The sequence below is a fragment of the Arachis ipaensis genome, chromosome B7, assembly GCF_059453495.1.
Source record: "Arachis ipaensis isolate K30076 ecotype BB chromosome B7, ASM5945349v1, whole genome shotgun sequence".
In the NCBI taxonomy this organism is placed as follows: Eukaryota; Viridiplantae; Streptophyta; class Magnoliopsida; order Fabales; family Fabaceae; genus Arachis; species Arachis ipaensis.
Genome location: NC_142442.1, coordinates 3270252 through 3295467, shown reverse-complemented (window position 1 = coordinate 3295467; position 25216 = coordinate 3270252). Strand labels below are relative to the sequence as shown.

The 25216-nt window shown below is 28.8% G+C and overlaps 2 protein-coding genes across 3 annotated transcripts; both read left to right on the top strand.

The window, feature by feature from the left end:
- Window positions 1-9147: 9147 nt before the first annotated feature.
- On the top strand, window positions 9148-11367 carry LOC107608952 (uncharacterized). Of its 2 annotated transcripts, XM_088493765.1 has the most exons (3): window positions 9153-9758; window positions 9809-9890; window positions 9928-11351. In XM_088493765.1, exons 1-3 carry the CDS (start codon window positions 9208-9210, stop codon window positions 11269-11271), a joined length of 1977 nt encoding a protein of 658 aa, XP_088349891.1. In that variant the 5' UTR covers window positions 9153-9207; the 3' UTR covers window positions 11272-11351. The 2 variants fall into 2 exon arrangements, with proteins under 2 accessions (XP_016166230.2, XP_088349891.1); XM_016310744.3 differs by having other exon boundaries at window positions 9148-11367.
- Window positions 11368-15487: 4120 nt separating this feature from the next.
- On the top strand, window positions 15488-16341 carry LOC107606541 (DNA-directed RNA polymerase III subunit RPC4-like). The gene is made up of 3 exons (XM_016308594.3): window positions 15488-15598; window positions 15674-15910; window positions 16129-16341. The coding sequence occupies exons 1-3, from the start codon at window positions 15488-15490 to the stop codon at window positions 16339-16341; spliced, it is 561 nt and encodes a 186-aa protein (XP_016164080.1).
- The last annotated feature ends 8875 nt before the right edge of the window (window positions 16342-25216 follow it).

Genomic DNA, 25216 nt, shown 5'->3' with positions numbered 1-25216 from the left:
AATAATAATAATAATAATAACGCACATTAATTTTATGATATTAATAACGCACATTAATTTTAAATATTTTTAGTCTTTTTAATTATATTAATTTTAAAAATATTAATATAATTCTAATTCTTATTCATTATCCAATAATAATAATAATAATAATAATAATAATAATAATAATAATAATAATGATAATAATAATAACTTGAAAAACTCATATATAAACTATTTCAATTACACGTGTATTATTATTAAAATTCTATATGTTCCTAAATATAAGTCTTTTTCAAGGCTATTAGTGTAGAATTGTTTAGGTTTGTTTAGGAAGATATAATAGAATTTATATTTCTAAATTTCAAGACATATATTTTTATTTCAATCTGTGTATATCAAGTATAATATTTTTATTCATTGTCCGGAATTTCCCTGATTATGATAGAAGATAATGATTCTAATCATATCATGACAAAATTATATAATTTTAACAAAATTAATATATAATGTGTAATTACTGTATATAATAAAAAATTACCTTAATAATAAATAATTTACATATTTATTTTTGTTTTACCAAAGTCTATATATAGTGTTTTTCTGTGGTATATGAATCTACATTTGAGAGTCAACTCATAATTTTATGTTTATTAGTTTTCTTTTACTACTTCATATAATAATAATGTATTCTTTGTTTTTCATCGAAGTTGATCCTTTTAAGGTACAATTTATAATTTTTTATAGTATTTTTCATATACTCATTCTATTATATTATTTTTATTTCTTTTATCTTTATTTATACCTTTCTTTTTTTATTTTTTTAAAAATTTTGTTTATTTTAATTACTTATTATTAGGTGCATATTTTTTTTTTTTTTAGTTTCTGATTAACAAAAAAGATGTATTATCTTTACGTTGTTTTTAAATAATCTTACTATAATTTTGTTTTATAATATTCTATTTTGTCATGTGTATTTCAATTTATATATATATATATATATATATATATATATATATATAGTTTTTTTTTGTTATTCACAATTAATATATACATTGTTCGTGTATGTGGTTTATATATGTGTTAATGTTATTATTGATTCTCCTATTATTATTATTATTATTATTATTATTATTATTATTATTATTATTATTATTATTATTATTATTATTATTGCGTGTCCCTTTGTTGTTCTTTATTTTAGTTATATTCATTGATTTCTCAGATACTCTTTTTATTTGAAATATCGTGACAATATTTAGAGTGTATGTTGTGACCTATGTGATATTCGTTAATTTATTGTACCTTTTTAGATGGTTTATGTTATAATGTGTTTAAAGAGTTGACTTAAAATTATAATATGATTTATAGTATGCTAAAATATTAGGACATTATCATATAGATATTTTTTTATTTGGCCATTAGATTCAACTATATAGGATCTTGAAAATTATGCAATAATGTGATTAGTTGTTTTTTCATATAATTATTGTATTAATCATTTTTATTAGTGATGAGACTATTTTTTTATTAATATTTATAAATATGCTATTATTTATATAATTGATTGAATCATCTTATTCGTTTACATTTAATTCTATTGAATTAATTATTCAAGGTGCCATCGTTATTTCTATTTTTAAAGAATTCTTTATTATTTAACAAATCTAATAACAATTAAAAAAGACAAAACAAAAAAAATTTTAATGGAAAAATAGGCAAAAAGAATAAATTTATTTCATAACTGTTTCAGGATATATATATATATATATTGTAAGGTATGAAAAATTATTAAATTTTAACAATAATTATTAAGGATAAATGATTATTATAATTTAAAATAATGTCAATTTAAATGATATACAAATAAACAATGCTAAACATAACAACTTAAAAAGGTTATTTTTGAAAGAATATAGTTTATGATATTTAATTTTTTATTTTTTATTAAAAAAAATCATAATTACTTAATGATATTTATTTTTTAAATTCAATATGCATGCGGTTTTTTTTTTGGGACAAAATTTTACTCATGATGGTAATTTTTCTAATGGTGTAAATGCGGATAATTATATTTTTACATTTTGATATAATTGATATATTATTAATAATGAATAGTAATTAACTCCTCATATTTTTAATCAAAGCATTTTGATGATAGTTTCTATTTATAGATATTAATGAATGATTGTTTCTTTAAAAATAAAATGCATTATGATTTTAGGTTATTTCATAATTAACAATAATACTTGATTATTTCTTTAAAAATAAATTGCATTATGATTTTAGGTTATTTCACAATAATAATTAATGTTCATAACATTGAATTACTCTAAATGTTTTTATTTTCTATCGTTAGTAGTTAATCCTAAATTAAAAAGATTATGTTAAATTTTTGAATAGTCTAAGTATAACCGGAGTTAATTTAGTTTATTTGTTTATTAATATAATTGATTGAAAGCATAAATGATAAATAAGACAAGCAAATAATTAGAAAAATAGAATGTTAATAATTACTTAAAATAGATAACAAAATAAGTTATAGGGTATTACTTTATTTAAATTATTAATAATTAAAAGAATAAAAGGTCAGTAATTATTTTTAAAATAGACATTAAATTTAGTTTTATGGTACTAATTTATTTGAGTTGTTAATAAAATTTTATAATTTTTAGATTTATATGTACTCAATTTATCTATTTTATTTTATTCTACTTTAACAAAAAATTGTGACGTGTATTTTTAATTATTTATTTAGATAGTATAGCAAAATGAGTTATATCAATTATAATTAATTAACGATAATTGATATCAATTAATTGATTGTATTAATTTATAATATGAATAACATATAATAAATGTTATGAAATTAATTATAATAAATTAATAATTAATAAATAAAAAAAACTAAAAGGGACTTTTTTATTTTTTTTAATGGCTATACATTTTGATAATTTTACTTTTTTTTATCTCTTCCTTTCACATTTATTTCTTTTAATTTATTGAACTAAATCAATTATACTAATTATTTGTATTAACTAATTAAGTACTTTTTAATGGATTATTATAACTGTGCTTTTAGACCATAGGTTAAAAATATTATAAAAAATATTTTATAAATATTGTTAAAAAATAAATATTTTTAAAATGTGTCCTTAAGACACAAATTAACTAAATTATTTTTCAATTTAATGTGTTTGATTCATTCAATTGTATTAATTATAACTAATCAATTATGTAACTTGATTTGATTAGAATAAATATTTTATCATTTAATATTTTATTTGATTCATTAAATTACATTAATCATAACTTCAAATATTTAATTTAATTAGAGTAAATATCAAATTATTTTAAATTTTGTGTAATTCATTAAACCAAATTAATTATAACTAATTTATTATTTAATTTGATCGAGATAAATATTAAATTATTTAATAAATAATATATAAAGCAATGAAATAAATGAATTCAATTAATTCATTTATTATCTTATTATTTTATATATTCCTTTTCTTCCTTTTTATTTTGTACTTCAGATAAAGTATTTGTAATTTTTATTTTGGTTTGTTTATCTTAATTTTGCTAATATATTTCTATGATTTTATTTTATATTAATTCTTTTTTTATTTATTTTGATTAATAATTCTTAAGGTATTATTATTTTATTTAAAGATAATTTAAATTTTTGTAATATTTTTATAAAAGTTGATTAATATGTTCTTTTTTAAAATATTGTTTTTGAACTTTTTTTAATAAGATCGTATCTTAATTTTTCTCTTTCAGCCTTTGTATTAATTAATTATATTAATCTTAAATTGAAATATATTTTTTATCTACTCCTCGCATTATTTTTTCTATTTTCTTTTACTTTTCTTAATTGCTCTTTCTACTTTATTTTTAATTGTTTATTTTACTTTTACTTCTCATATATAGATTTATTATAATTCATTAAGGTTCTTTTTTAATTTAAGTGATTTTTTAGGTTATATTTTACCATTGATGCTTTTATTTTGTTTAGTATATTTTTTTTAGTCTGTGTTTAATATAATAATCTGTAAATATCTATTCTATTATATAAAAATTAAATTTCTGCACTTAATGATAAAACTGTCGTGGCATGTTTCTGATTGTATTTTTTTATTTATTTCTTTTAACTCATTAAATTTAATTTATTATAATAAATTAATTATATCAACTAATTAATTTGATTAATTATTTAAATATCATACAATTTATTATAATTTCTATCAATCAATTAATTGTAATTCAAATTGAATGATTATTTTGTTACGAAATTATTATTTTCTAATCTATTTATGGACAATATATATATTAATTATAATCACAAATTAAGCTATTTTACATTAAATCACTTATATAATGGTCATCTCATTTATTATCATAAATGCTAAATTAAATAAGTCATTATTACTTTTGATTTAGAATTAAATGAGAATAAAATGAGAGATACTATTTTATTTGGCCTTTTGGGTTTAATGGGTGTCACACTCAAATATAAATAGTGACTTCCGAATTTTGGTCTCCAACACATCAAAGCCACATTCGTAACTCTTTTTCCATAAAAGGAATTGCAATTCAACTTTATCAGGGATACAGAAGGTTTTTAAAGAACAAATGAATGGTCTGAATTTACACGAATTCTAAATATTTGAATTGAACTTACGATGTTGTTTCAGTTGGTTGTCGTTACGATAATGACTCTAATCTATACGTATACAAGGACTAGAATAGATTAAATATTATTTAAGTAATTTATTTCTGATATTGGTATTTGATTAAATTAGTTTTAGAGAAATTTAAATTGTTGACTCAATTTATATATTACGACTATTCTTTTTTAATATATTATTTTTACATTTTTTAATATAAATTTTTTTTTTCTGATTTTTAAGTTTTTTTTCTTGGATATATGTATTATTTTTTTTATTTTATATTTCAGATTAGTAATGTAATTATTAAGAAAAATGTATTTAAAAAAATAAAAAAAATATTAAGACATCACTATTTTAAAATAAAAAGAAAGATACGTGAAAAAAGGATAACTAAAAATTAAAACATCACTATTATAAAAAAAATCGTTAATATACGTATAAATGGGGCTGGAATTGAGGAATATATATGAATATAAAAAATAAAAAATTATTGCACGATTGTAGAATAAAAAATAATCATATATATAAAATAAAATAATTATAACAAAAAAATAATTAATATATGTGATTTAAATATTTTTAATAACCAATAACATAGAGTTTAACAAAATATAATTCATATATTTTTTTATTTATGTACATATATAGAATTATTTATGTATATGTATATATATTAAGAAAAACTACCGTAATACACATATATATAATTATTTAATAAAATTAATATATAAGGTTAGGAAAAGTAGTTCCATTTAAATTTGACAAGAACAAGACGACTTACATAGAAATGGTTCTCATGGATAATAAGGTAAGTTTATTATTTTTCATGATTCTTTCAAGTGATGCTAGGTCCATTTTTAAGTTTATTTGATAAGTAAATCCTTGCGCGAATCAAAGACAGTGCGATTTTATAGATTTATAAGTGCTAATAACCTTTATATTTAATTTGTTTTATAGTGTGATAATAGCCAATATACTTATTGGTGGATTTAACTATTACTATATTATTTATTATCACATTCCGTATATATGTCTGATTTATTGAAGAAAGTAGATTATTAAAACCGATTAATAACTATTTTAAAGTTAATCCAATTAACACTAAATTAAAAAAAAAAACAAACAATACATAACATGTTATTTTTTTATTAATCAAATTATTATAATTCAAAATAATTTTTAAAAAATAATTTAAAATTATAATTTCAATCTTATCACGTGCATGACACAGATAATTATACTTATTTTCCTCTAAAATTAATAAACTCCATTTTTAAATTCTCTCATCTGTCAGTCTCTCTCTGTTTTTTTCTATCCTTCTTACCTTATATATAATTTATAATTTATATTTTATATTAATAATTTGACAAATTAAAATATATTTACCTAATATTTTTTTATTATAATAAAAATATTTTTTTTTAAATTAACAAACTTCCTTTTTCTGTCTTCAACTACTCACCCTTTAAGATGGTAAGTATATATAGAGTAGCTATTTGGTGAAATAAATAAAAAAGGATAGCAACTACTCACCCTTAGACAATTCAGGATGTGAAGATAAGAGGGAATAAAACAAGAACAAAGGAAATATATAGGCCTCGGAGTTATTAGCCATCGATAACTCATGCAATTTATCTGTAATATCAATCCTTTATATAGCTTAATAAGTAGTATTGAACCCATGAATCTATGATTGATAGTAGGCTCATCCTTAGACGCTCCTTGCTAAGTATGGAGTACTGCACACCTTGTGAATTCGTAAATCTGAATTCTTTATTTATTATATTTTATTTGAATGGTCTGGATTTAAAAAGGTAACCTGTTAATCAGGTTAATCATTTTTGATAAGTTTTAGATTTTTTTTTGTAAGTCTCAGGTATTGGGCTGAAGTTCAAAATAAAAAAATAGTATATAAATATTAAAAACAATATGCCTGTAAAAAAAATTATTGGATTTTAGAATTAAAATAAATAATATATAAAAAAATAATATTAAATATATATTATGTATATAATATTAAAATTTAAATAAATTTTGTTTTGTGTGAAATAAAATTATAATATTAAATATAAACACAATGCTAAAAAATTTGTGTTATATATATATATATATAACATAATGATAAAAAATTTTGTGTTATATATATATAATTTTATTTTGTAAGAAACAAAATTAAAACATTAAATATGAACAGAATGATAAAAGATTTTGTATTATACTAATTTAATTAAAAAATATATATACAACGTAAAAAACAAACAAACATATAATAATTTATTTTGTGCGAAACAAAAATTCATATAAGTTTTTATTAACAATTTTTTTATTGAAATGTGTCATTTTACTATATTTATAATATATTATTTAGGATAATTATATTATTTTAGTTAATATATATTATTTAAAAAAATATTTAAAATTTATTATTTTGTATTAAGAATATTATTAAAAATATATTATTAGTTTTTCTTAAAATAATATTTTTTTCTTTGGTTCAAATACTATGACAATAAATTTTTTTTACGTAACTGCGTCTACTCAATAAATATTATATTCATTTATTTTTATATTGTATGTAAAATAAATAATTAATATTTAAAAAAGTTAATAAAAAAAGTATTCTTTTTTTTACCAACTCTTAGGTGAATATAGAGACTATGTCATTTGAACTATAACTCGTTGGCAAAGAAAGAAATACTCTTAATTATATATTAAATAAAATAATTATTTATTAGGCTCATTCTTATACAAATAAAAATTTTTCTTAGTTTTATATATGTAATATTTTATACCAATTAGCTTCAAAATTTAATTATTTTTTGAATAAATTAATAAAAATAATACAAATAATTGTTTAAATATAATTGTATTTTAATTTTTCATTCTATTACGTACACGTTGAGGATAATTTGAAATAAAAGATAATGGACTTGTTGTAACTGTCATGTATTTTGTGCTTTGATTGCGTTGTCATCTGAGAATTATGGCGCCTTCATGGAGACCGATTCTTCTACAGAATCAGTTTTACGTTTGGAGTTAGCCAACCAGCAGCGGCGACAGACAGCGTCTTCCTTTTCTATGGCAGCAATTTTTCGGGCTTTGAAGGTCCATTTATGGTAGATGTGGAATGGGGTGGATTCAAGAGCGTCAAAATATGTGGCTAGACAGAACAATAGTGGAAGCACCTGCTAGCAAACAAAACCGTGAAAATGCTTGAAGACATCACATCAACAATAACAGAATAACGGAGGAAATCGATCAAATTTTTCTGAGTACTCTTCTGGTGTAAAGATAGTCCTGTGTTAAACGAGCGAATTAGTTTTTTTTGTTAGTGTCGGTTTGTTTGTTCAGCCCATGACAAAAAAAAAAAATTAATTTATCTAATTACTTTTGATAGCAAGTTAACTTTTAAAGAGTGCTGCACTCCCTACTTTACCTAGAGTGCACTAGCTTTCGCCTTGATAGTAACAAACATAATATTAATCGCTATGTACAAGGGATCATATAAAATTCGAAATTGCTTAGTCACTTAATTAGCTTGCCCAATATAAAAAGTCAAGAGTCGAGTCCAGTATATAGATTAATATTATTATTTATTTATCGAGTGACTAATTTTTATTTTTGTTAAAACGTTTGAACATTTCAATCTAAATACTTGCTTTCTTTGAAGCAACAAATTATAAAAAAAAAAAAAACGCAGTCTTCAATTAAATGGTTTAACATATTGTCGTTTTATTGAACTGGCAATTATCACCAGATGTTCTTTGGACAAAATGTTGGATTAAACTTATTATTTTATGTAATTTGTCTATTATTGTTGGACAAAATACTTTTACCACAGATATAATTAAATTAAATTCATTTTTTACAACAAAAAATAACATTTTATCAAAGAAATATAAATTTGTATTCATGTCATCACTTGTGTTGCTTTGCCCAACATTGCATTTTGGATTATGCCGTGAGACAGTGTTACTGTTAATTTTACAGGATTAGGATTAAGAACCCATGTTAATATTATAAATTAAAAAAATTTAAAAAATAAAAATTTAAATTTTTAATACATTTGTTATATATATATTTATTAAAGTTTACCTTTACCACTGATATAAATTGAATTCATTTTTTACAACAAATAACTTTTTATCCTTAAGCATACAAATGTGTCTTTTTATCTTATTTTGTTTAGTATAAAAATGCCAACTGTAAGATAAATTTTAATTAAATACACAAATAAAGCTTGGGCTAAATTAATTTAATTAAAACAACAAATTTAAAAAAAAAAAGGGGTAAGATTATATAGGAATGAGTAAACACTAAACAAGTAACCCAAGGCAACGGTTGAATATGATTCTCCGTAATAACTGCAAAATTAAGTTGGTAGGGGCAGTATCGTCACATTTGTTCTTAAAATTTCTTGCTCCCCAAGCTGAAACACAACTATATATACTTCCCTTCCTTTCATTCTCATTTCCCAATTCCCACACCAATATCCATTTTTCTCTTTTCTCTTCTATCAAATCCATCTTCGCATTTCTTGCTTATCAGCATGGCCACTCTCCTGGGCCCACCTGAACTCTCAAAACCACAACCAACCCCCGTCGCCGTGGCCGCCGCCGCCACCACCACCACCACCACCACCGCAGTCTCAGAACCATTCATTGACCTAATGGTCTCGAAATTTAACAATCCCAAACCCCCAATGGGCTTGACAGAGAACCAGTCCGCTACATTTTTGTCAACCGGCAACCCATGCCTTGACTTCTTCTTCCACGTCGTTCCCGACACTCCCTCCGACTCCCTCCGAGAGAGGCTCGACGTGGCATGGGCCCACAACCCCCTCACCACACTCAAACTCGTCTGTAACCTCCGAGGCGTCCGCGGAACCGGCAAGTCCGATCGCGAAGGCTTCTACACTGCTGCCATGTGGCTCTTCTCTAACCACCCCAAGACACTCGCAGCCAACGTCCCTTCCTTCGCCGAATTCGGTTACTTCAAGGACCTTCCGGAAGTTCTCTACAGGATTCTAGAAGGTTCCGATGTGCGAAAGGATCAGAAGGCGCAGTGGCTCAGCGTAAAAGGCTCCAGAAAGAGGAACAGGTTGATGAAGATGAGGGAAACAAGGTGGGGACGGGGAAGAGGAAGGGGAGCGTTCCAGCTGAGGAGGGGAAGGGGAACCGGAAGGAATTTGAGGAATGCCAGAAACAAGGAGGAGAGCATGAAGAAGAAGACGTTTGGTGATTTCTTAGTAGGATTGAAGCCCTTTGAGAATTCTCCGAACGAGATGATGAAGAAGGAGAAAGAAACTGCACGTTCTCTCAGGGAACAAAAGAAGGTTTCCATGGCAAAGAAGCTCCTTAACCTTTACAACGACGATGCAAATTTTCAGCTCCTCCACGATAGCATCTCCGATCATTTTGCCAACTGTTTGAAGAACGATCTGGAGTTGTTAAATTCCGGCAAATCAACGGATATCAGTCTGGCTGCGAAGTGGTGTCCCTCTCTTGACTCTTCCTTTGACCGATCCACGCTTCTATGTGAATCCATTGCGAGGAGGATGTTCCCTCGCACCGAGTATGAAGGAATCGAGGAGGCGCATTATGCTTACAGGATCCGTGATCGGTTACGAAAGGAGGTTCTTGTCCCTCTTCGGAAGATTCTAGAACTTCCAGAGGTTTACATGAGTGAGAAACGCTGGGATTCGATCCCATACAACAGAGTGGCCTCTGTGGCTATGAAGCTCTATAAGGAGAAGTTCTTGAAGCATGATAAAGAGAGGTTCTTGCAGTACCTTGTGGACGTGAAGTCAGGGAAGACTACCATTGCCGCCGGCGCATTGCTTCCTCATGAGATCATACAGTCTTTGCAATATCGATGTCCATATCGATATGAAAATTCAGATGAAGATGAAGATGAATATGCAGATGAATATGAAGCTGGTGATGAGGTGGCAGAGCTTCAGTGGAGCAGAATGGTGAGTGACATGCTTAAGAAGGGTAAACTGAAGAACTGTTTGGCTGTGTGTGATGTTTCTGGAAGCATGCATGGGACTCCCATGGATGTTTGTGTTGCATTGGGGTTGTTGGTGTCTGAATTGAACGAGGAACCATGGAAGGGGAAGGTTATCACATTCAGTGCAGATCCTGAGCTTCATTTGATTGAAGGCGATAGTCTTTATTCCAAGACCAGCTTTATTAGGGAGATGAAGTGGGGGATGAACACGGATTTCCAAAGAGTATTTGATCGAATTTTGGAGGTGGCTGTGGATGGAAATTTGAAAGAAGATCAGATGATTAAGAGGGTGTTTGTGTTCAGTGACATGGAGTTCGATCAAGCATCCGCGACGCCTTGGGAGACCGATTACCAAGCAATTACAAGGAAGTATAGTGAGAAAGGTTATGGCTCTGCTGTTCCTCAGATTGTGTTCTGGAATCTGAGGGACTCGAGGGCCACTCCAGTGGCGGCCACCCAGCAAGGAGTGGCCCTCGTGAGTGGATTCTCTAAGAATCTGATGAAGTTGTTCATGAACAATGACGGTGAAATCTCCCCCGAAAGTTCAATGGAAGCTGCAATTTCCGGCCCCAAATATCAGAAATTAGTCGTGCTAGATTAACCATTTTTATTTTTTTTTATTACCTTCGAGTTTTCTTAATCTGTGTAAATAAGCAGTTATTCAGTAATAAATATTTGGATTAATTATGCCTATCAATCACTATTTTGATTACCTCTACACTCTTCTGTTTTTCTAAGCTGCTGAAGAAAACAATAAATATTTGTTCTTGGCATTTTAGTTTTTCTTCTCCACAGCTTGTTTAGTAGATGACTTCACAGAAGAACAGGGTGCCTTGATTATATAAACACCACCAAGCATGATCAGGTTGATACTCCAACAGCTGTTGCAACTGATGTGATGAATCATCTCTTTATTATATGCTAAACCTTAAGACGCTTTATGATGGCCATTACCAACTCGTAAGCTTCAGACTTTTCTCCATGCTTAACACTCCAACAGTAGGTATTTTTATCTCACAAAAAACTGTATGTTTTGATTCTTGAGAAGGAAAACCCTTCAATTTTAAGAGAAATGTTAGTATGATTTTACAAGATTATCTATCTCTTTCAATAGTTAATTATCTTGTTTATGTATGTTTCAATACTTATCTTGGATTTGAAAGATCTTAGCTGGAGGCTGACTTGGGTTTTGTCCATTTCATGACACATAGCTTAATCTGATGAAGTATGCAGATTTATTTTGGCAGCATTTGCTTTGACAAAAAGAAATCACTTGTTTGAATAATTAGAAGTTGGAAATGGGATTACTCCTGTTTGAATTAGATATAATAGTTGATGACTTTTTGTTTCAGAACTTATTTGCTCTTGTGAAAATGTTTGATTTTAAGGTTTTTGACAAAGGTCAAAATGGTTTTATATAAGCCTATGAGGTGTATATTAATTTTTCTATCACAACATATCATGTATTAATATTTAAGACTTCCACTTTCTGACAAATTTGACAAATTCAGAGTTTTTATCGAACATAAACAAAGCAAGTAGCGCCAATATGTTGCAAAACATGACTACAATATGCTGCATGTTACAAGATCATAGCATGTCAGAATATACTGCTATATTTTAACTTATTAAACTAAAAATGAAAAAACAAAAAGAAGGAAATTTGTTAATTTCAAGCTTCTTATTCTGTTTTCATTAATAAGTTTGTCATACTATGCTTTATATATTATATTACATATGACAATCTGTTAATTTTTCAAGTTATACATATTTAGAGTCCATTAAGTGATCCTCATTTCACTCAGATATTACATGAATTTGACAGTCCAGTTCTTCTATCCATGAATTTTATAATATCATCGCAAGTTAAATCCACATAGAAATTTCTGTTAAATTTTATTTCTTTCAAGAAGCCTTTAATCTTTCTCTTAATGAGCCATCGAATGAAACAAGAAAATCTGCTAACCATATTGTTTACATAATGTGTCATTTTCAACGTTGTCTAGTGCTCGAAAATCTGCTTTGGCTTGCTCTCGAATATTGGAAAGTCACATTTTGATTTAAGCTATGATTTCTAGAATGTTAACTCAGCTTTCTTATAATTGTGATCAATAGGTTCCGGATGTGTCCTACTTATCGATGGAAAGAAAGTACTTTTAACATTTTCAATTAAAAGATAAAAGAACTTTTCAATTTAGGGGGGATTCTTGTCGTTCTGCGATTTCTGTCTGCATGGTCTTTCTTGGGTGACAGAGATTCTTCTAGAGTTTAGGAGTGAATTTTGCAAATGGATAATTTGAATAATTTGTGAATTGTAATCTTGCAACTGTTTGGGATTCTGATCGCTTATTTGTTTGTGTATCTCTATTTGTAATTGCATGTTCACATAATTGTGTATTTGATATTAAAACGATCCTCCTTTTCATTGTGTTTAACCCCCTTTTATCACATGAACATTGCAGATATTACCTGTTGATCATGGGCTTCAATTCAATATATAGGAGTTTGCAAGATATATTCTCACAGGTATACCTCTTTAGATTTATGGAAAAATGAAAGTGTAATTGAATTATAATAATCGCTACCCTGCGAATTTGAACTGTGGGATTGAATCGACACTTAAATATGTAATTAATTAAAAAAATATTATTAAGTGTTGGAGATTCTAGCTGCGTACTAAACATATAATAGCTGCATGTTTTTGGATGAATGATTTGTCTTATATGTAGTGATTTTCAGTTGAAAATCCTTACTGGACACTACTAATTTCACTTGAACAATTTTTTATTCTTATTTGTTTAACACTGTGATTGGTAAATAAGTACTTTCCCTTACAAATTTTCAAAAACCGACACTGGTAGTTTCCATTTAATTGACAATAAGCTTGAAAGCATTTTTTGTGTGCATTATTGTGTGCATGCGATCAACATGTAAGCATCAGTCTTTCTTGGTGTTTTGCCCTTCTTGGACTATGTTTTGTTAGTATTATTGTTGTTGTTTCAGTTCTTGATATGTTTTGTTGTTATGTTCTTGGTGGGTTAAGTAGGAGATTATAAAGAAAGATGTTATATTGGAGTTGAAGTAGCTAAAGATGACCCAAAATCACAGAAAAACTTTTCTATGAACCTAATAGATGACCTTCATCAGGTAAAAATCAATAGCTAAAGATGTTATTATGCTAAGAAAATAAAATCTTTTTGTAGATGGACGGAGACTTTGGAAAATACTATCAACAAACATTACAACTTTCTATTAAACTTATAGCACTTATAATATGATATAATTATACCACTTTCTTTAATCAAAAATTCCTTCTACCCTTTGAATATTTGCCATCGTATTCTTCTTTGCCATGGCCTGGATGCAAATTATACCCCTTTTATTGCTCTCTTTATACATATCTAGAAAATAGGTGATCATTTTTAGTTGCATTGCTATATAGAAATTCAATCAGCCAATAATGCTATAAGTTTAAAGAAGGCAATCTTAACTTCGCATTGGAGTAAAATATGTGTTTGATTTTAGAAAAAACAGGTTGAAGGCAATTTTTTTCATTGGGTTGTCTCCATGGTTCCTTTGAAAGAAAAGATTAGCTTACTAATTTTATCCATTAATAACAATTTAGTGCAATATAAGATAGGGTTATCAAAATTCTGAGTTATTCTCAAAGGTCATAATTTTCAATTTTACCTCAATTTCTTAGACTTGATTTCACTTCCAAAACAGAAATGTTTCAGCTGTGACGATATGAAAGCAAGCCAAGATTCATCTGTTGGTCAAATTATCTCATCACAATTCAAATATTTGGTACATCGCGTGGATTAAAGGTATGAAAATTGAATACTAATCAACCATTTTTGTAAACATGAAAATTGAAAACCAAATAACTTTTATTTAAATTCTAGAGATGAATCTTATTTAACTATATATGTAAATTATGACCATTCTTCCATGCCATGTATGGCTATGAGTTATGACCATTCTTATTTAATTATATATGTAAATTATGACCATCCTTGCGTATGTGAATTTGGAGGACAAATATATAGACTATCAAATAAAATTGCATTTTGATTTGGTACATTCAAAATTTCAGATCTGGAGGTTGTTATATAAAAGGATCTTGCATCTTATTTCTTCAAAAAAGAAAAATTTGTTTACCTGTTTTCTTTTCTTAACGAGTCATCCTTAGTTTAATTTTAATTGGCCTCTTCGATGTATTATCGAGTTGTAGGGTTCTTTTTTTTTTTTCCAATTATGCATTTAAACTTTCATTATCAACTATATATACTAAAAAAGCACAGTTTGGGATGATTAGAAAACTATTTTCCCTAATCCTTTTACTTTTATTTGCCCCCATAATAGATGGATAATGCTTGATTTTTGATTAAAGAATACATGTGGATTTTGAGTCAAAGTGTAAAAAAATTGTGGTCGCAGTATAGGAGGAACTAGAAGGGCAAAGGTAAATCGTAAATGATAAATATGTCACGACATGTAGGAATACGTTTTATATAGTTCAGTTTGTGGTAGCATTACGGCAGTGTTCTGCAACTTTATCTTCTCCTTTGTAATCTCAATGCCATAATTTATGACTTTGGGTTGTGGTTGCTTCAAATGTGGTTCAGCAAATCATATTGCCAAGGAGAATAGTAGTAGGGATTCAATAAAACAACTTGCTAAAATTTGTCTTGAAGGATAATAATAATATATATAACAAAATGCAGATAACACCAAGTCTGTTTGGCTGAAGAAAACAATAAATATTTGTTCTTGGCATTTTAATTTTTAATTATGCCTATCAAGATGCTTTACCTATGCATATTGTTTTGATAGAACTCCTTGATGAAGAGGAATTTGGGGAGGCTGCAGAATCCAGAACCTTCGATGAAGATTCAACAAATCCAGCAAAGGAACTTGGCCTTTTGGTTAGTGAACTGAAACCTATAAAATTGAATTTATTAATGATTATAGTAGTTTTCTGATGAGCAAATTGTTGGTAGGAGGAAAACCCGGAGACAAGTATGTTCTTGATCCATTTACCAGCAGCTTTGCCAGCGATTAAAGGATCAGCTTCTTCTGGAGGCCAAGTTGACAGTGAGAGCTCTTCTAAACCTCAAGGATCCGTGAAAAAAGTGAATCCTTGTAAGTTGAATGAACTACCACCTGGCTTCATGGGCAAAATGCTTGTATACAAGAGTGGTGCTATCAAGCTGAACCTTGGCGATACTCTTTATGATGTAAGTATTGCATTCCCTATATAAATTACACGATATAATCTTGGTGTTAGTTTTTCAATTCTTTTTCTTAATTTTCAAGTATTGAATGTACTTTGATAAGGCGTCGGAAAAACTAATTTGTAAAGAAAACAAAGTCGAAGCATGGTCGAATTCCAAAGTCATGTGATATAGATGCTCAGTGACACAATGTTACTGAATTGATTCCAAAATGGTTGCAGGTTTCCCCCGGTTCAAATTGTACATTTGTTCAAGATGTTGCTGTTATGAATACTGCTCAAAAACATTGTTGCGCAATTGGGGAGATCAGAAGGCGTGTCATTGTGACTCCAGATATAGATGACATGGTAGAAAATCTCACATTCATTCGACTATCCGAAAGTGATCTTCAATCTCTGACGTCTCCCTCTTTGTATTTGCGCAGATTAGTGTGACTCTTTGGGTGAAGCCTCCTATTGGTAAACTGAATTGGTGTTTAGCTTTCTTTCTATCTTTTCTTTTCTTTTCTGTTTTTGACTCGATACAGAATGTAGATGTTGTCTATTTATAGTTTTGTTAATTGTTTAAGCGAGTGGTGAAGCATTTATTAGTTGAACAGACTATGGCTTTGTTAATTGTTAATTGTTTTGCAAAATGCTTGTATACAAGAGGATGATGAAGTTGGTATTTAAGAAGTTGATTAAACTGTGATTAATTTAAGTGACAGAGGATTGTTTACAGTTGGTGTAAAAGAAAAACTCAATTGTAGAAGATAAATTTTACAAATGAAATGGTGATGAGAAAATAAAAGAAAATCCATTCCAGTATTGTTGCATTAGACAAGTTTTTGCTATATTGTATTCATATTTATTATTAACTAAATTTTGTAAATTGGTAATGTTAGGAAGTTAAAAAATAAACAAGGAATATATATGGAAATATATAATACGCTATTCTTTACAACATATGAGAACATGAACATACGGTATGCTTCATTTTATACATATCATACTGTGAGGGAGAGAGAAAGAAAAGGAAGGCTAAGAAAAGGAAGGCTAAGAGTTATAATAGGAAAGTTTTATTTTTATCCGTTGAAATTATAGCATATAACCACTATATAAACGTTTGTAGAATTTCAATTCAATAATCATCAACAATAACAACTACATTTACATCTTCTTTTCATATTATTATTATTATTATTTTATTTTATTTCCTTTTCTCTTTAGTAATTATATAGCGAGTGCATTATTGTGAGTAGTGTTCAATTTCATATTACTTTGTAGCTATTAGAAGTCAAAATTCCGCTGCAGACTCAACAATTGGTATCAAGAGCCAACGTTATATTATTCATTATTTGAGTGGTAAAATTCAATTTTGAATATAATGGCTTCTACTAGTAGTAATGTCAAAGTAGGCAAATATAAAATCGAGAAGTTCAATGGAAAAAATGATTTTTCCTATTGGAGGATGTAGATGAAAAATCTACTTATATCACAAAAGTTACACAAGGCACTAGCGGGAAAAGAGAAAAAGTCGGAAGGAATGAAAGATGAGGATTGGGAAGAATTAGATCTTGAGGCACGGGCTGCAATAATCTTATGCCTTGAGAGGGATGTTGCTTTTTTGGTAAATGAAGAAGCAACTGCAGCAGGCGTTTGGTTAGTTAGAGAGTAACTTCATGACGAAAACTCTAACTAACAGGATCTAATTAAAATCCAAATTGTATACATGCAAGATGGAGGAAGGCACCTCAATCCGAGAATATATCAATAAGTTTGACAGGATCATATCAAACTTAAAGGATATAGATGTGAAGGTTGATGATAAAGACCAAGCACTCATTGTACTTTCATTACCGAAGTCCTATGAAAATCTGGTGCAGACATTGATGCTGGTGGGTGACACTCTGACCATGGATAAGACGAGGGTATCACTTTTAGCGGATGATCTACGTAAAGTTGCTACAAGTGTAATGTCATCTTCAAATGGAAGAGAGTATAATGATCAAGCACAAGGATTGTTCGCAGCTAGAGGAAGGACTAATGAAAGAGGAAAAGGTAATAAGCGTGGAAAGTCTAGGCCAAAATCTAGACCTCACGCAGAGAGAACATGCTTTAAATGTGGTGAAACTGGACATTTCAAAGCAAATTGTCCAAATAAGAAGATAACTTTCAAGAAACAAAACAACGACAACCCAAAAGAAAAGCAAGAAGCAAGCTACGTCTCAAATGATGAGGAAGATTGTTACTCTGTGACAGAACAATCTTATGAAATCTTCGATAAGTGGATTCTTGATTCAGGAGCCTCTCACCATATGTGTCCAAATAGGAAGTGGTTTACTACCTATGAAAGCATAAATGGTGGCACAGTTTTAATGGGCAATGATCATGCTTGTAAAACTGTGGGGTTGGGTACTGTAAGAATCAAGATGCATGATGGTGTCGTAAGAACCTTAAAGGATGTGAGACATATTCCAGACTTGCGGAAAAATCTGATCTCCATAGGTTTGTTGGAGAAAAATGGTTGCAAAATAGTTGCAGAAAATGGGGTACTGAAAGTTGTTCGTGGTTCTTTGGTAGTGATGAAAGGAGTTCGTCACGGTAATCTTTATTCTCTTTTGGGGACAACGGTTATAGGTGAGTTAGCAGTTGGAATCGGTGGAAGTAGAGATCAAACAGATTGCACGAGAATATGGCACATGCGGCTTGGACATATGTCAGAGAAAGGTCTATCATTGCTTTGTGGACAAGGTTTGCTGAAGAATATGAAGAAACCACAAATGAAATTTTGTGAGCATTGTGTGTATGGAAAGGCACATAGGGTGAAATTTTCTACAAGCAAGCATAAAAGCAGAGGGTTGTTAGACTACATGCATACTGATGTTTGGGGCCCGGCTAAAGTTACTTCCAAGGGTGGTTCCAGGTATTTTGTTACTTTTGTTGATGATTATTCCAGGTATGTTTGGATTTACTTCCTCAAACATAAGAATGAGGTATTCGATACTTTTAAGCGATGGAAAGCAATGGTTGAAAACCGAACAGGTAGGAAGCTGAAAACTCTACGATCTGATAATGGCACAGAGTACACGGATGGGGCTTTCAAGGAGTTCTGTGACCGAGAAGGCATTACAAGACACTGGAACGTTAGAGAAACACCACAACAGAATGGAGTCGCCGAACGACTGAATCGTATGCTACTTGAGAAGGCAAGGTGTATGCGCTCTAATTCCGGGTTAGGCAGAGAATGGTGGGCAGAATCGGTTGCTACAGCTTGCTACATAGTGAATCGATCCCCACATTCTCCTCTAGATGGAGACACACCTTATAAGGTATGGTCAGGGGAACATGCAGATTATGAAAAACTCAGAGTCTTTGGATGCACAGCCTATTATCATGTCAAAGATAATAAGCTTGATGATAGAGCTAAGAAGGCAATCTTTTTGGGGTATCCAAGAGGGGTTCAAGGCTATCACCTTTGGAGTGTAAATGATTCTAAGTTTGTAATTAGCACGGATGTTACCTTTGATGAACGATCTATGGTAGCTTTGTCTAAAGATATGGTGCCAGATGATGGTGATGTTGGAAAAACTTCAAATACTCAAGTGGTGGAGATAGAGTCTAAATACCAACAAATAGACTCTAATAATATTCAGGTGGAGCATCTTAATGCTACTCGAGATGACGCAGAGGATGAACTTGATCATGAGAAAATTTAGCGAGAAAATGCACATGCATTACAACAGCAGCAGCAGGATTCTTTGGCATCTACTAGGCCAAAGAGGAATTATAAATTTGTTCAGAAGTTCGGGTCAGATAAGCCTTTGAGACATTATGGGCAGCTAAACTTGGTAGATTATGCACTCTCAGTGGAGGATGATGAGCCGGTCACCTTCAAACATGCTATCAAAGACAAAGATAGAGAGAGTTGGTTAGTCGCTATGGAGGAAGAGATGCAATCTCTTCATAAGAACAAGACATGGGATGTGGTCCCATTGCCCGTGGAAAAGACTGCAATTGGTTGTAAGTGGGTGTATAAAAGAAAAGAAGATCCTACTAAGTCAGATGGTACAAGATTCAAAGCTAGGTTAGTAGCAAAGGGATTTGCACAGAAAGAAGGTGTTGATTACAATGAGATATTTTCTCCAGTGGTGAAACACACTTCCATACGGGTGCTTTTAAGTCTTGTCGCTCATGGTGATCTTGAGTTGGAACAACTAAACGTGAAGACTGTATTCTTGCACGGTGACTTAGAGGAAGAAATCTACATGTATGAACCTGAGGATTTCAAGGTTGAGGGTAAAGAAAGTCAGGTATGTCGCTTGAGGAAATCGCTATATGGATTGAAACAATCTCCTCGGCAATGGTATAAGCGATTTGACTCCTTTATGTTAAAACAAGGTTTTTCCAGAAGTAATTATGATTGTTGTGTATACATTTGTAAGTTTCCTGGAGGTGATTATATCTATCTTCTATTGTATGTGGATGACATGCTTATTGCCTCTAAGAGCAAGGTAGAGATAAATATGTTAAAGGTTCAACTTGGTAAAGAATTTGAAACAAAAGACTTGGGTGCTGCACGAAAAATATTAGGCATGGAAATTAAAAGGGAGAGATCAAGCCAAAAATTGTTCTTGAGCCAAAGAGGATACATTGAGCGCTTCATTGAAAGATTTGAAATGAAAAATGCTAAATCGGTGGTAACGCCGTTGGCTCCACATTTTAGGCTCTCTGGTAAACAATCTCCCACAACAGCAGAGGACAAGGCTTACATGGAAAATGTACCTTATGCTAGTGCAGTCGGTAGCCTAATGTATGCTATGGTATGTACACGCCCAGATATTTCACAGGCAGTAAGTGTTGTTAGCAGGTTCATGGCAAACCCGGGTAAGGCACACTATGAAGCAGTCAAGTGGATATTAAGATACTTGAAGGGCACCATTGACACAGGTTTATGCTTTAGTGGAAAATCATGTCAAATCAGCGGCTTTGTTGATTCTGATTATGCTGGTGATCTAGATAGAAGACGTTCTACGACTGGTTATGTATATAAAATACAAGGTACTCCAGTTAGTTGGCGATCGATGTTACAAGCTACAGTGACACTATCTACTACAGAAGCTGAGTACATGGCAGTAGCAGAAGGGGTGAAAGAAGCATTGTGGCTAAGAGGTCTTCTAGATGATTTGGAGTTGAAGCAAGATTGCGTAGATCTGAATTGTAATAGTCAAAGTGCAATTCATTTGGCTAAAAATCAGGTTCATCATGCTCGTACCAAGCATATTGATGTTAGATATCACTTCGTGCGTGATGTTATATATGGAGAAAGGTGACATTTCTCTTATAAAAGTACACACGGATGAAATTTCCGCTGACATGTTGACTAAAGTGGTGTCAGGAAGCAAGTTCCAACACTGTTTGAAATTGCTCAATATTGTTCCATGTTAGGCAGTCATTGTCAAATGATGCAACCGAATACGAATACGATTCTTTGATCGTCCAAAATTTGCGTAGATTTCAAATTGTGAACGAGGTGGAGAATTGTGAGGGAGAGAGAAAGAAAAGGAAGGCTAAGAGTTATTATAGGAAAGTTTTATTTCTATCCGTTGAAATTATAGCATATAACAACTATATAAACGTTTGTAGAATTTCAATTCAATCATCATCAACAATAACAACTACATTCACATCTTTTTTTCATATTATTATTATTATTTTATTTTATTTTCTTTTCTCTTTAGTAATTATATAGCGAGTGCATTATTATGAGTAGTGTTCAATTTCATATTATTTTGTAGCTATTAGAAGTCAAAATTCAACACATACTAATTTATTGTCTCCTTAGCAGTGTTTCCATAATCTATATATTTTACCACCATGTATCATTCTTGAAGCTTTGGCAGGAAAAGCATGGAAGATCTTTGATTAATTTTCGAAGGCTTTATCATTTTGCCATGCATCGTCCTAACACTTCCACCCTCGTAGCTACTACTCTTTGTTGCTACAATAATTTTTAGAGAAAAACCCAAATTAGCCCCTGACAATTACCTCGAAAGACAACGAGGCCCCTGACAAAAAAAAAATCCAATCCGGCCCCTGACAAAAAAAATAAACCCAACCCGGCCCCTGACAATTACTTCGAAAGGACAACGAGGCCCTTGTGCCAAAAAAAATAAATGTTATTTTTTTTGGCACAGGGGCTAATCTGTCCCAAAAAAAATTTATCAGGGACCGGATTGGGTGTTTTTTTTTCTTGAGGGCCTCGTTGTCCTTTCGAGATAATTGTCAGGGGCCGGATGGGGTATTCACTCTAATTTTTATTATCATCTCACTCAGAAGAATCAAACTCAAATATGTGAGAGAAGATAATAAAATTTAATTTTGATGCATTGTATCTATAAATTAATTTTATACATACATTTAATTATATATTATTATGTTAGCAAAATATAATTATTATTTATATTAACTCCGTGAATCATCGATTAAAAGAATAGATTTAATTAAATGACGAATATGTAAAATATTTTATATTATTAATACATTAAAATTAAACTCTAAAAAATATTATGACAGTTTTAAAATTGTTTGATACTCGATAGGTCAATATAAATTTAAATAAGTATTTAAAATAACTTAGTCAAAACAATTAAAGCATACCATTACCAGTTTTACCACGTTTAGTTCATTGCTTCTTGCACGTTGTTAAAGGTTTGTCTCGATGAGTTTTCAAAAAAACAAAAATTTAATTAAAATGGTAAACTTTTAATGGTAAACCTTTTCAAATGATAGATATATAATTATTTATGTGCTTTAATCTATCTAATTAGTTAATTTTTAATTTCAACAGAAATTACATAGTATCGAAATTTTTATGCTAGGTCAACTAGTTTGTGTTGAAATGAAACAAAAAATACAACACAAAGCTGATTTTTGTTATGCTATTGCTAGGTGTTTCAAAAAGGAAAATTGTGTCATATATAAGATAATAATAATACTAATGTATATATCATATCAAATAATTTTTATATGTAGTACTTGATATTCCGGCGATTAGTTTTCTAAAACTATTTCATGATTTATTACAACTATTGAAATTAAAATTTTTTTAAAGTTAATTAAAAAAATAATTAATATGCTCCTATGTCTCACTATTATTATTATTATTATTATTATTATTATTATTATTATTATTATTATTATTATTATTATTCAACAGGCTAAGTGAATAAAAGGGTTGTGGGAGAGACAATAATTAATAACTTCCATGAATATGGTAATATATATTTTATACAAAATTAACCATTTGTATAAAATATATATTAACTATATGTAAAACAAAATAAATATATATATGCCAATATATCATAGTTACTGATTAATTTTTTTTATATATACTTAACATTTTTATAAGTATATACTACATACAAGGTTAATTATTTAATAGTGTGAATCAATACAAGCCTTACACTTGGTAAATGTTTAAAGTTTTAATTAATATTTTGCATTGTTAATAAAAATAATTAAAAAGAATTACTATATCACAATAAATAAAATTTCACTTCAAAAAATCAAAGATATTACCCGTAAAAATTCATATTGACCATATATTAATAAAAATAAAAAAACACTTACACATATTAGAATTTAAAGTCTAATTTTTTTATTAATCAAATATAATTGTGCAAATTTAATAAATAAAAAAAAAAATACCTACATACATAATAAGAACCATATAAGATAAACAATAATCCTAAAATCCTAACTAATAGGATAACAATTCTCAAATTAAATTTTTAAAGAAAATTCTTAATAAAGCAATAAATAAAATACAATAAATATTAATTTTCATTCTAAACTTTAATATAACTCATGGACTTATTTCAAATACCTTAACATTCACAAGAATGTATAGTAACCATATTCTTCCTTCATATGAACTTGTAGCAACGATGGAATGTCGAAGTATTTGTTGCATATACTACAATTACTTGGATTATAAGTAACTGGATTGTGAGACTTGCTCTTATGACTGCGCAAATTTTTCGAAGTTAAAATTTTTTTATTACATTAATCACACTCGTATTTTTTTTTTTTTGATCAGACATGATGAATAATATTCAATATTCAAATAAAAAAAATGTGTAGAATAAAATAGTAAAGTAAATAATAAAAATGTATTGAATAACTGTTATGGTATATAGTAGGTATATATAGAAGAACTTTAATGCTTTGAGACAAGTATTATATTTAGTTTTTAAGTATATGATTCAGTTTTTTTATTTGAAGATATTCTTAAAAAAATAATATACATACATAAAAACAATGAGGATGAGATATAAATAAATATAATTTTATGCAAATTTTGTAATATTAAAATTAAGAGATATCACACCAGAATCATTAGTTATGATGATGATATATGATTGATTAAGGAAGAAAGAACAATAGCAATAAAAATAAATATTAAAAAGATATAAAATGTTAAATCAGCAAATAAATTAAATAAATCATATTCAATGCTAATAATTAGAGAAGACAATTAAAATAATAGTAATATCATAAAAAAATTCATATCTAAGATATAATAATATATTTTTTTTTGAAATGCATATCAAATAATATATTTAAAGAAAATTTAACTTGGTTATGTGTATTTTAGGATAACATATATATATTTGAAATGTAGATTGAATTTTTTTAATAAAGATTTTATAAGGATAATATATCTACCAAAATATAGAAAGAAAAAAATTACATGTATTTTTAGTCTTTATAAATAATATTCCTTTCCTTTAAGTTATTTGTCTACTGTTTGAAAAGAAATTAGAAGTGGTTGAATGGAAAAGGCAAAGGAAAATAATGAATAGTGTAAAAACTGGATGGGATCTATTGAAAATTTTTTTTCTCCAACAATGGATGGAAAATAGAAAAAAAATGTATTTTATATCAATATTTTAATATTACTCTCTATTTTTTAATATATTTTAAAATATCTAAAGATAAAATTATCTTTTCATAATATTATATACTATTTTCTTTCTTCTCATTTTCCTTTCATCCAAACATATCTAAGAAAAATAAAATTTCACTCAATTTCTTTCCTTTTTCTTTTTTCCTTTCTATTTCTTTCTTTTCTATTTCTTTCTTTCCAACCAAACAAAGCAAACAGTAACCCAAGGCGGTTGAATATCATTCTCCGTAATAACTGCAAAATTAAGTTGGTAGGGGCAGTATCGTCACATTTGTTCTTAAAATTGCTTGCTCCCCAAGCTGAAGCACAACTATATATACTACTTCCCTTCGTTTCATTCCCCTTCCCCACACCAAT

Excerpts from the sequence above, each read along its gene's own strand:
- LOC107606541 (XM_016308594.3), top strand. The coding sequence starts at position 15,488 with ATGCATATTGTTTTGATAGAACTCCTTGATGAAGAGGAATTTGGGGAG. Across the intron at positions 15,599-15,673 it reads CAAAGGAACTTGGCCTTTTG|GAGGAAAACCCGGAGACAAG; the intron begins GTTAGTGAACTG and ends AATTGTTGGTAG. Across the intron at positions 15,911-16,128 it reads TTGGCGATACTCTTTATGAT|GTTTCCCCCGGTTCAAATTG; the intron begins GTAAGTATTGCA and ends AAATGGTTGCAG.
- LOC107608952 (XM_016310744.3), top strand. The coding sequence starts at position 9,208 with ATGGCCACTCTCCTGGGCCCACCTGAACTCTCAAAACCACAACCAACC.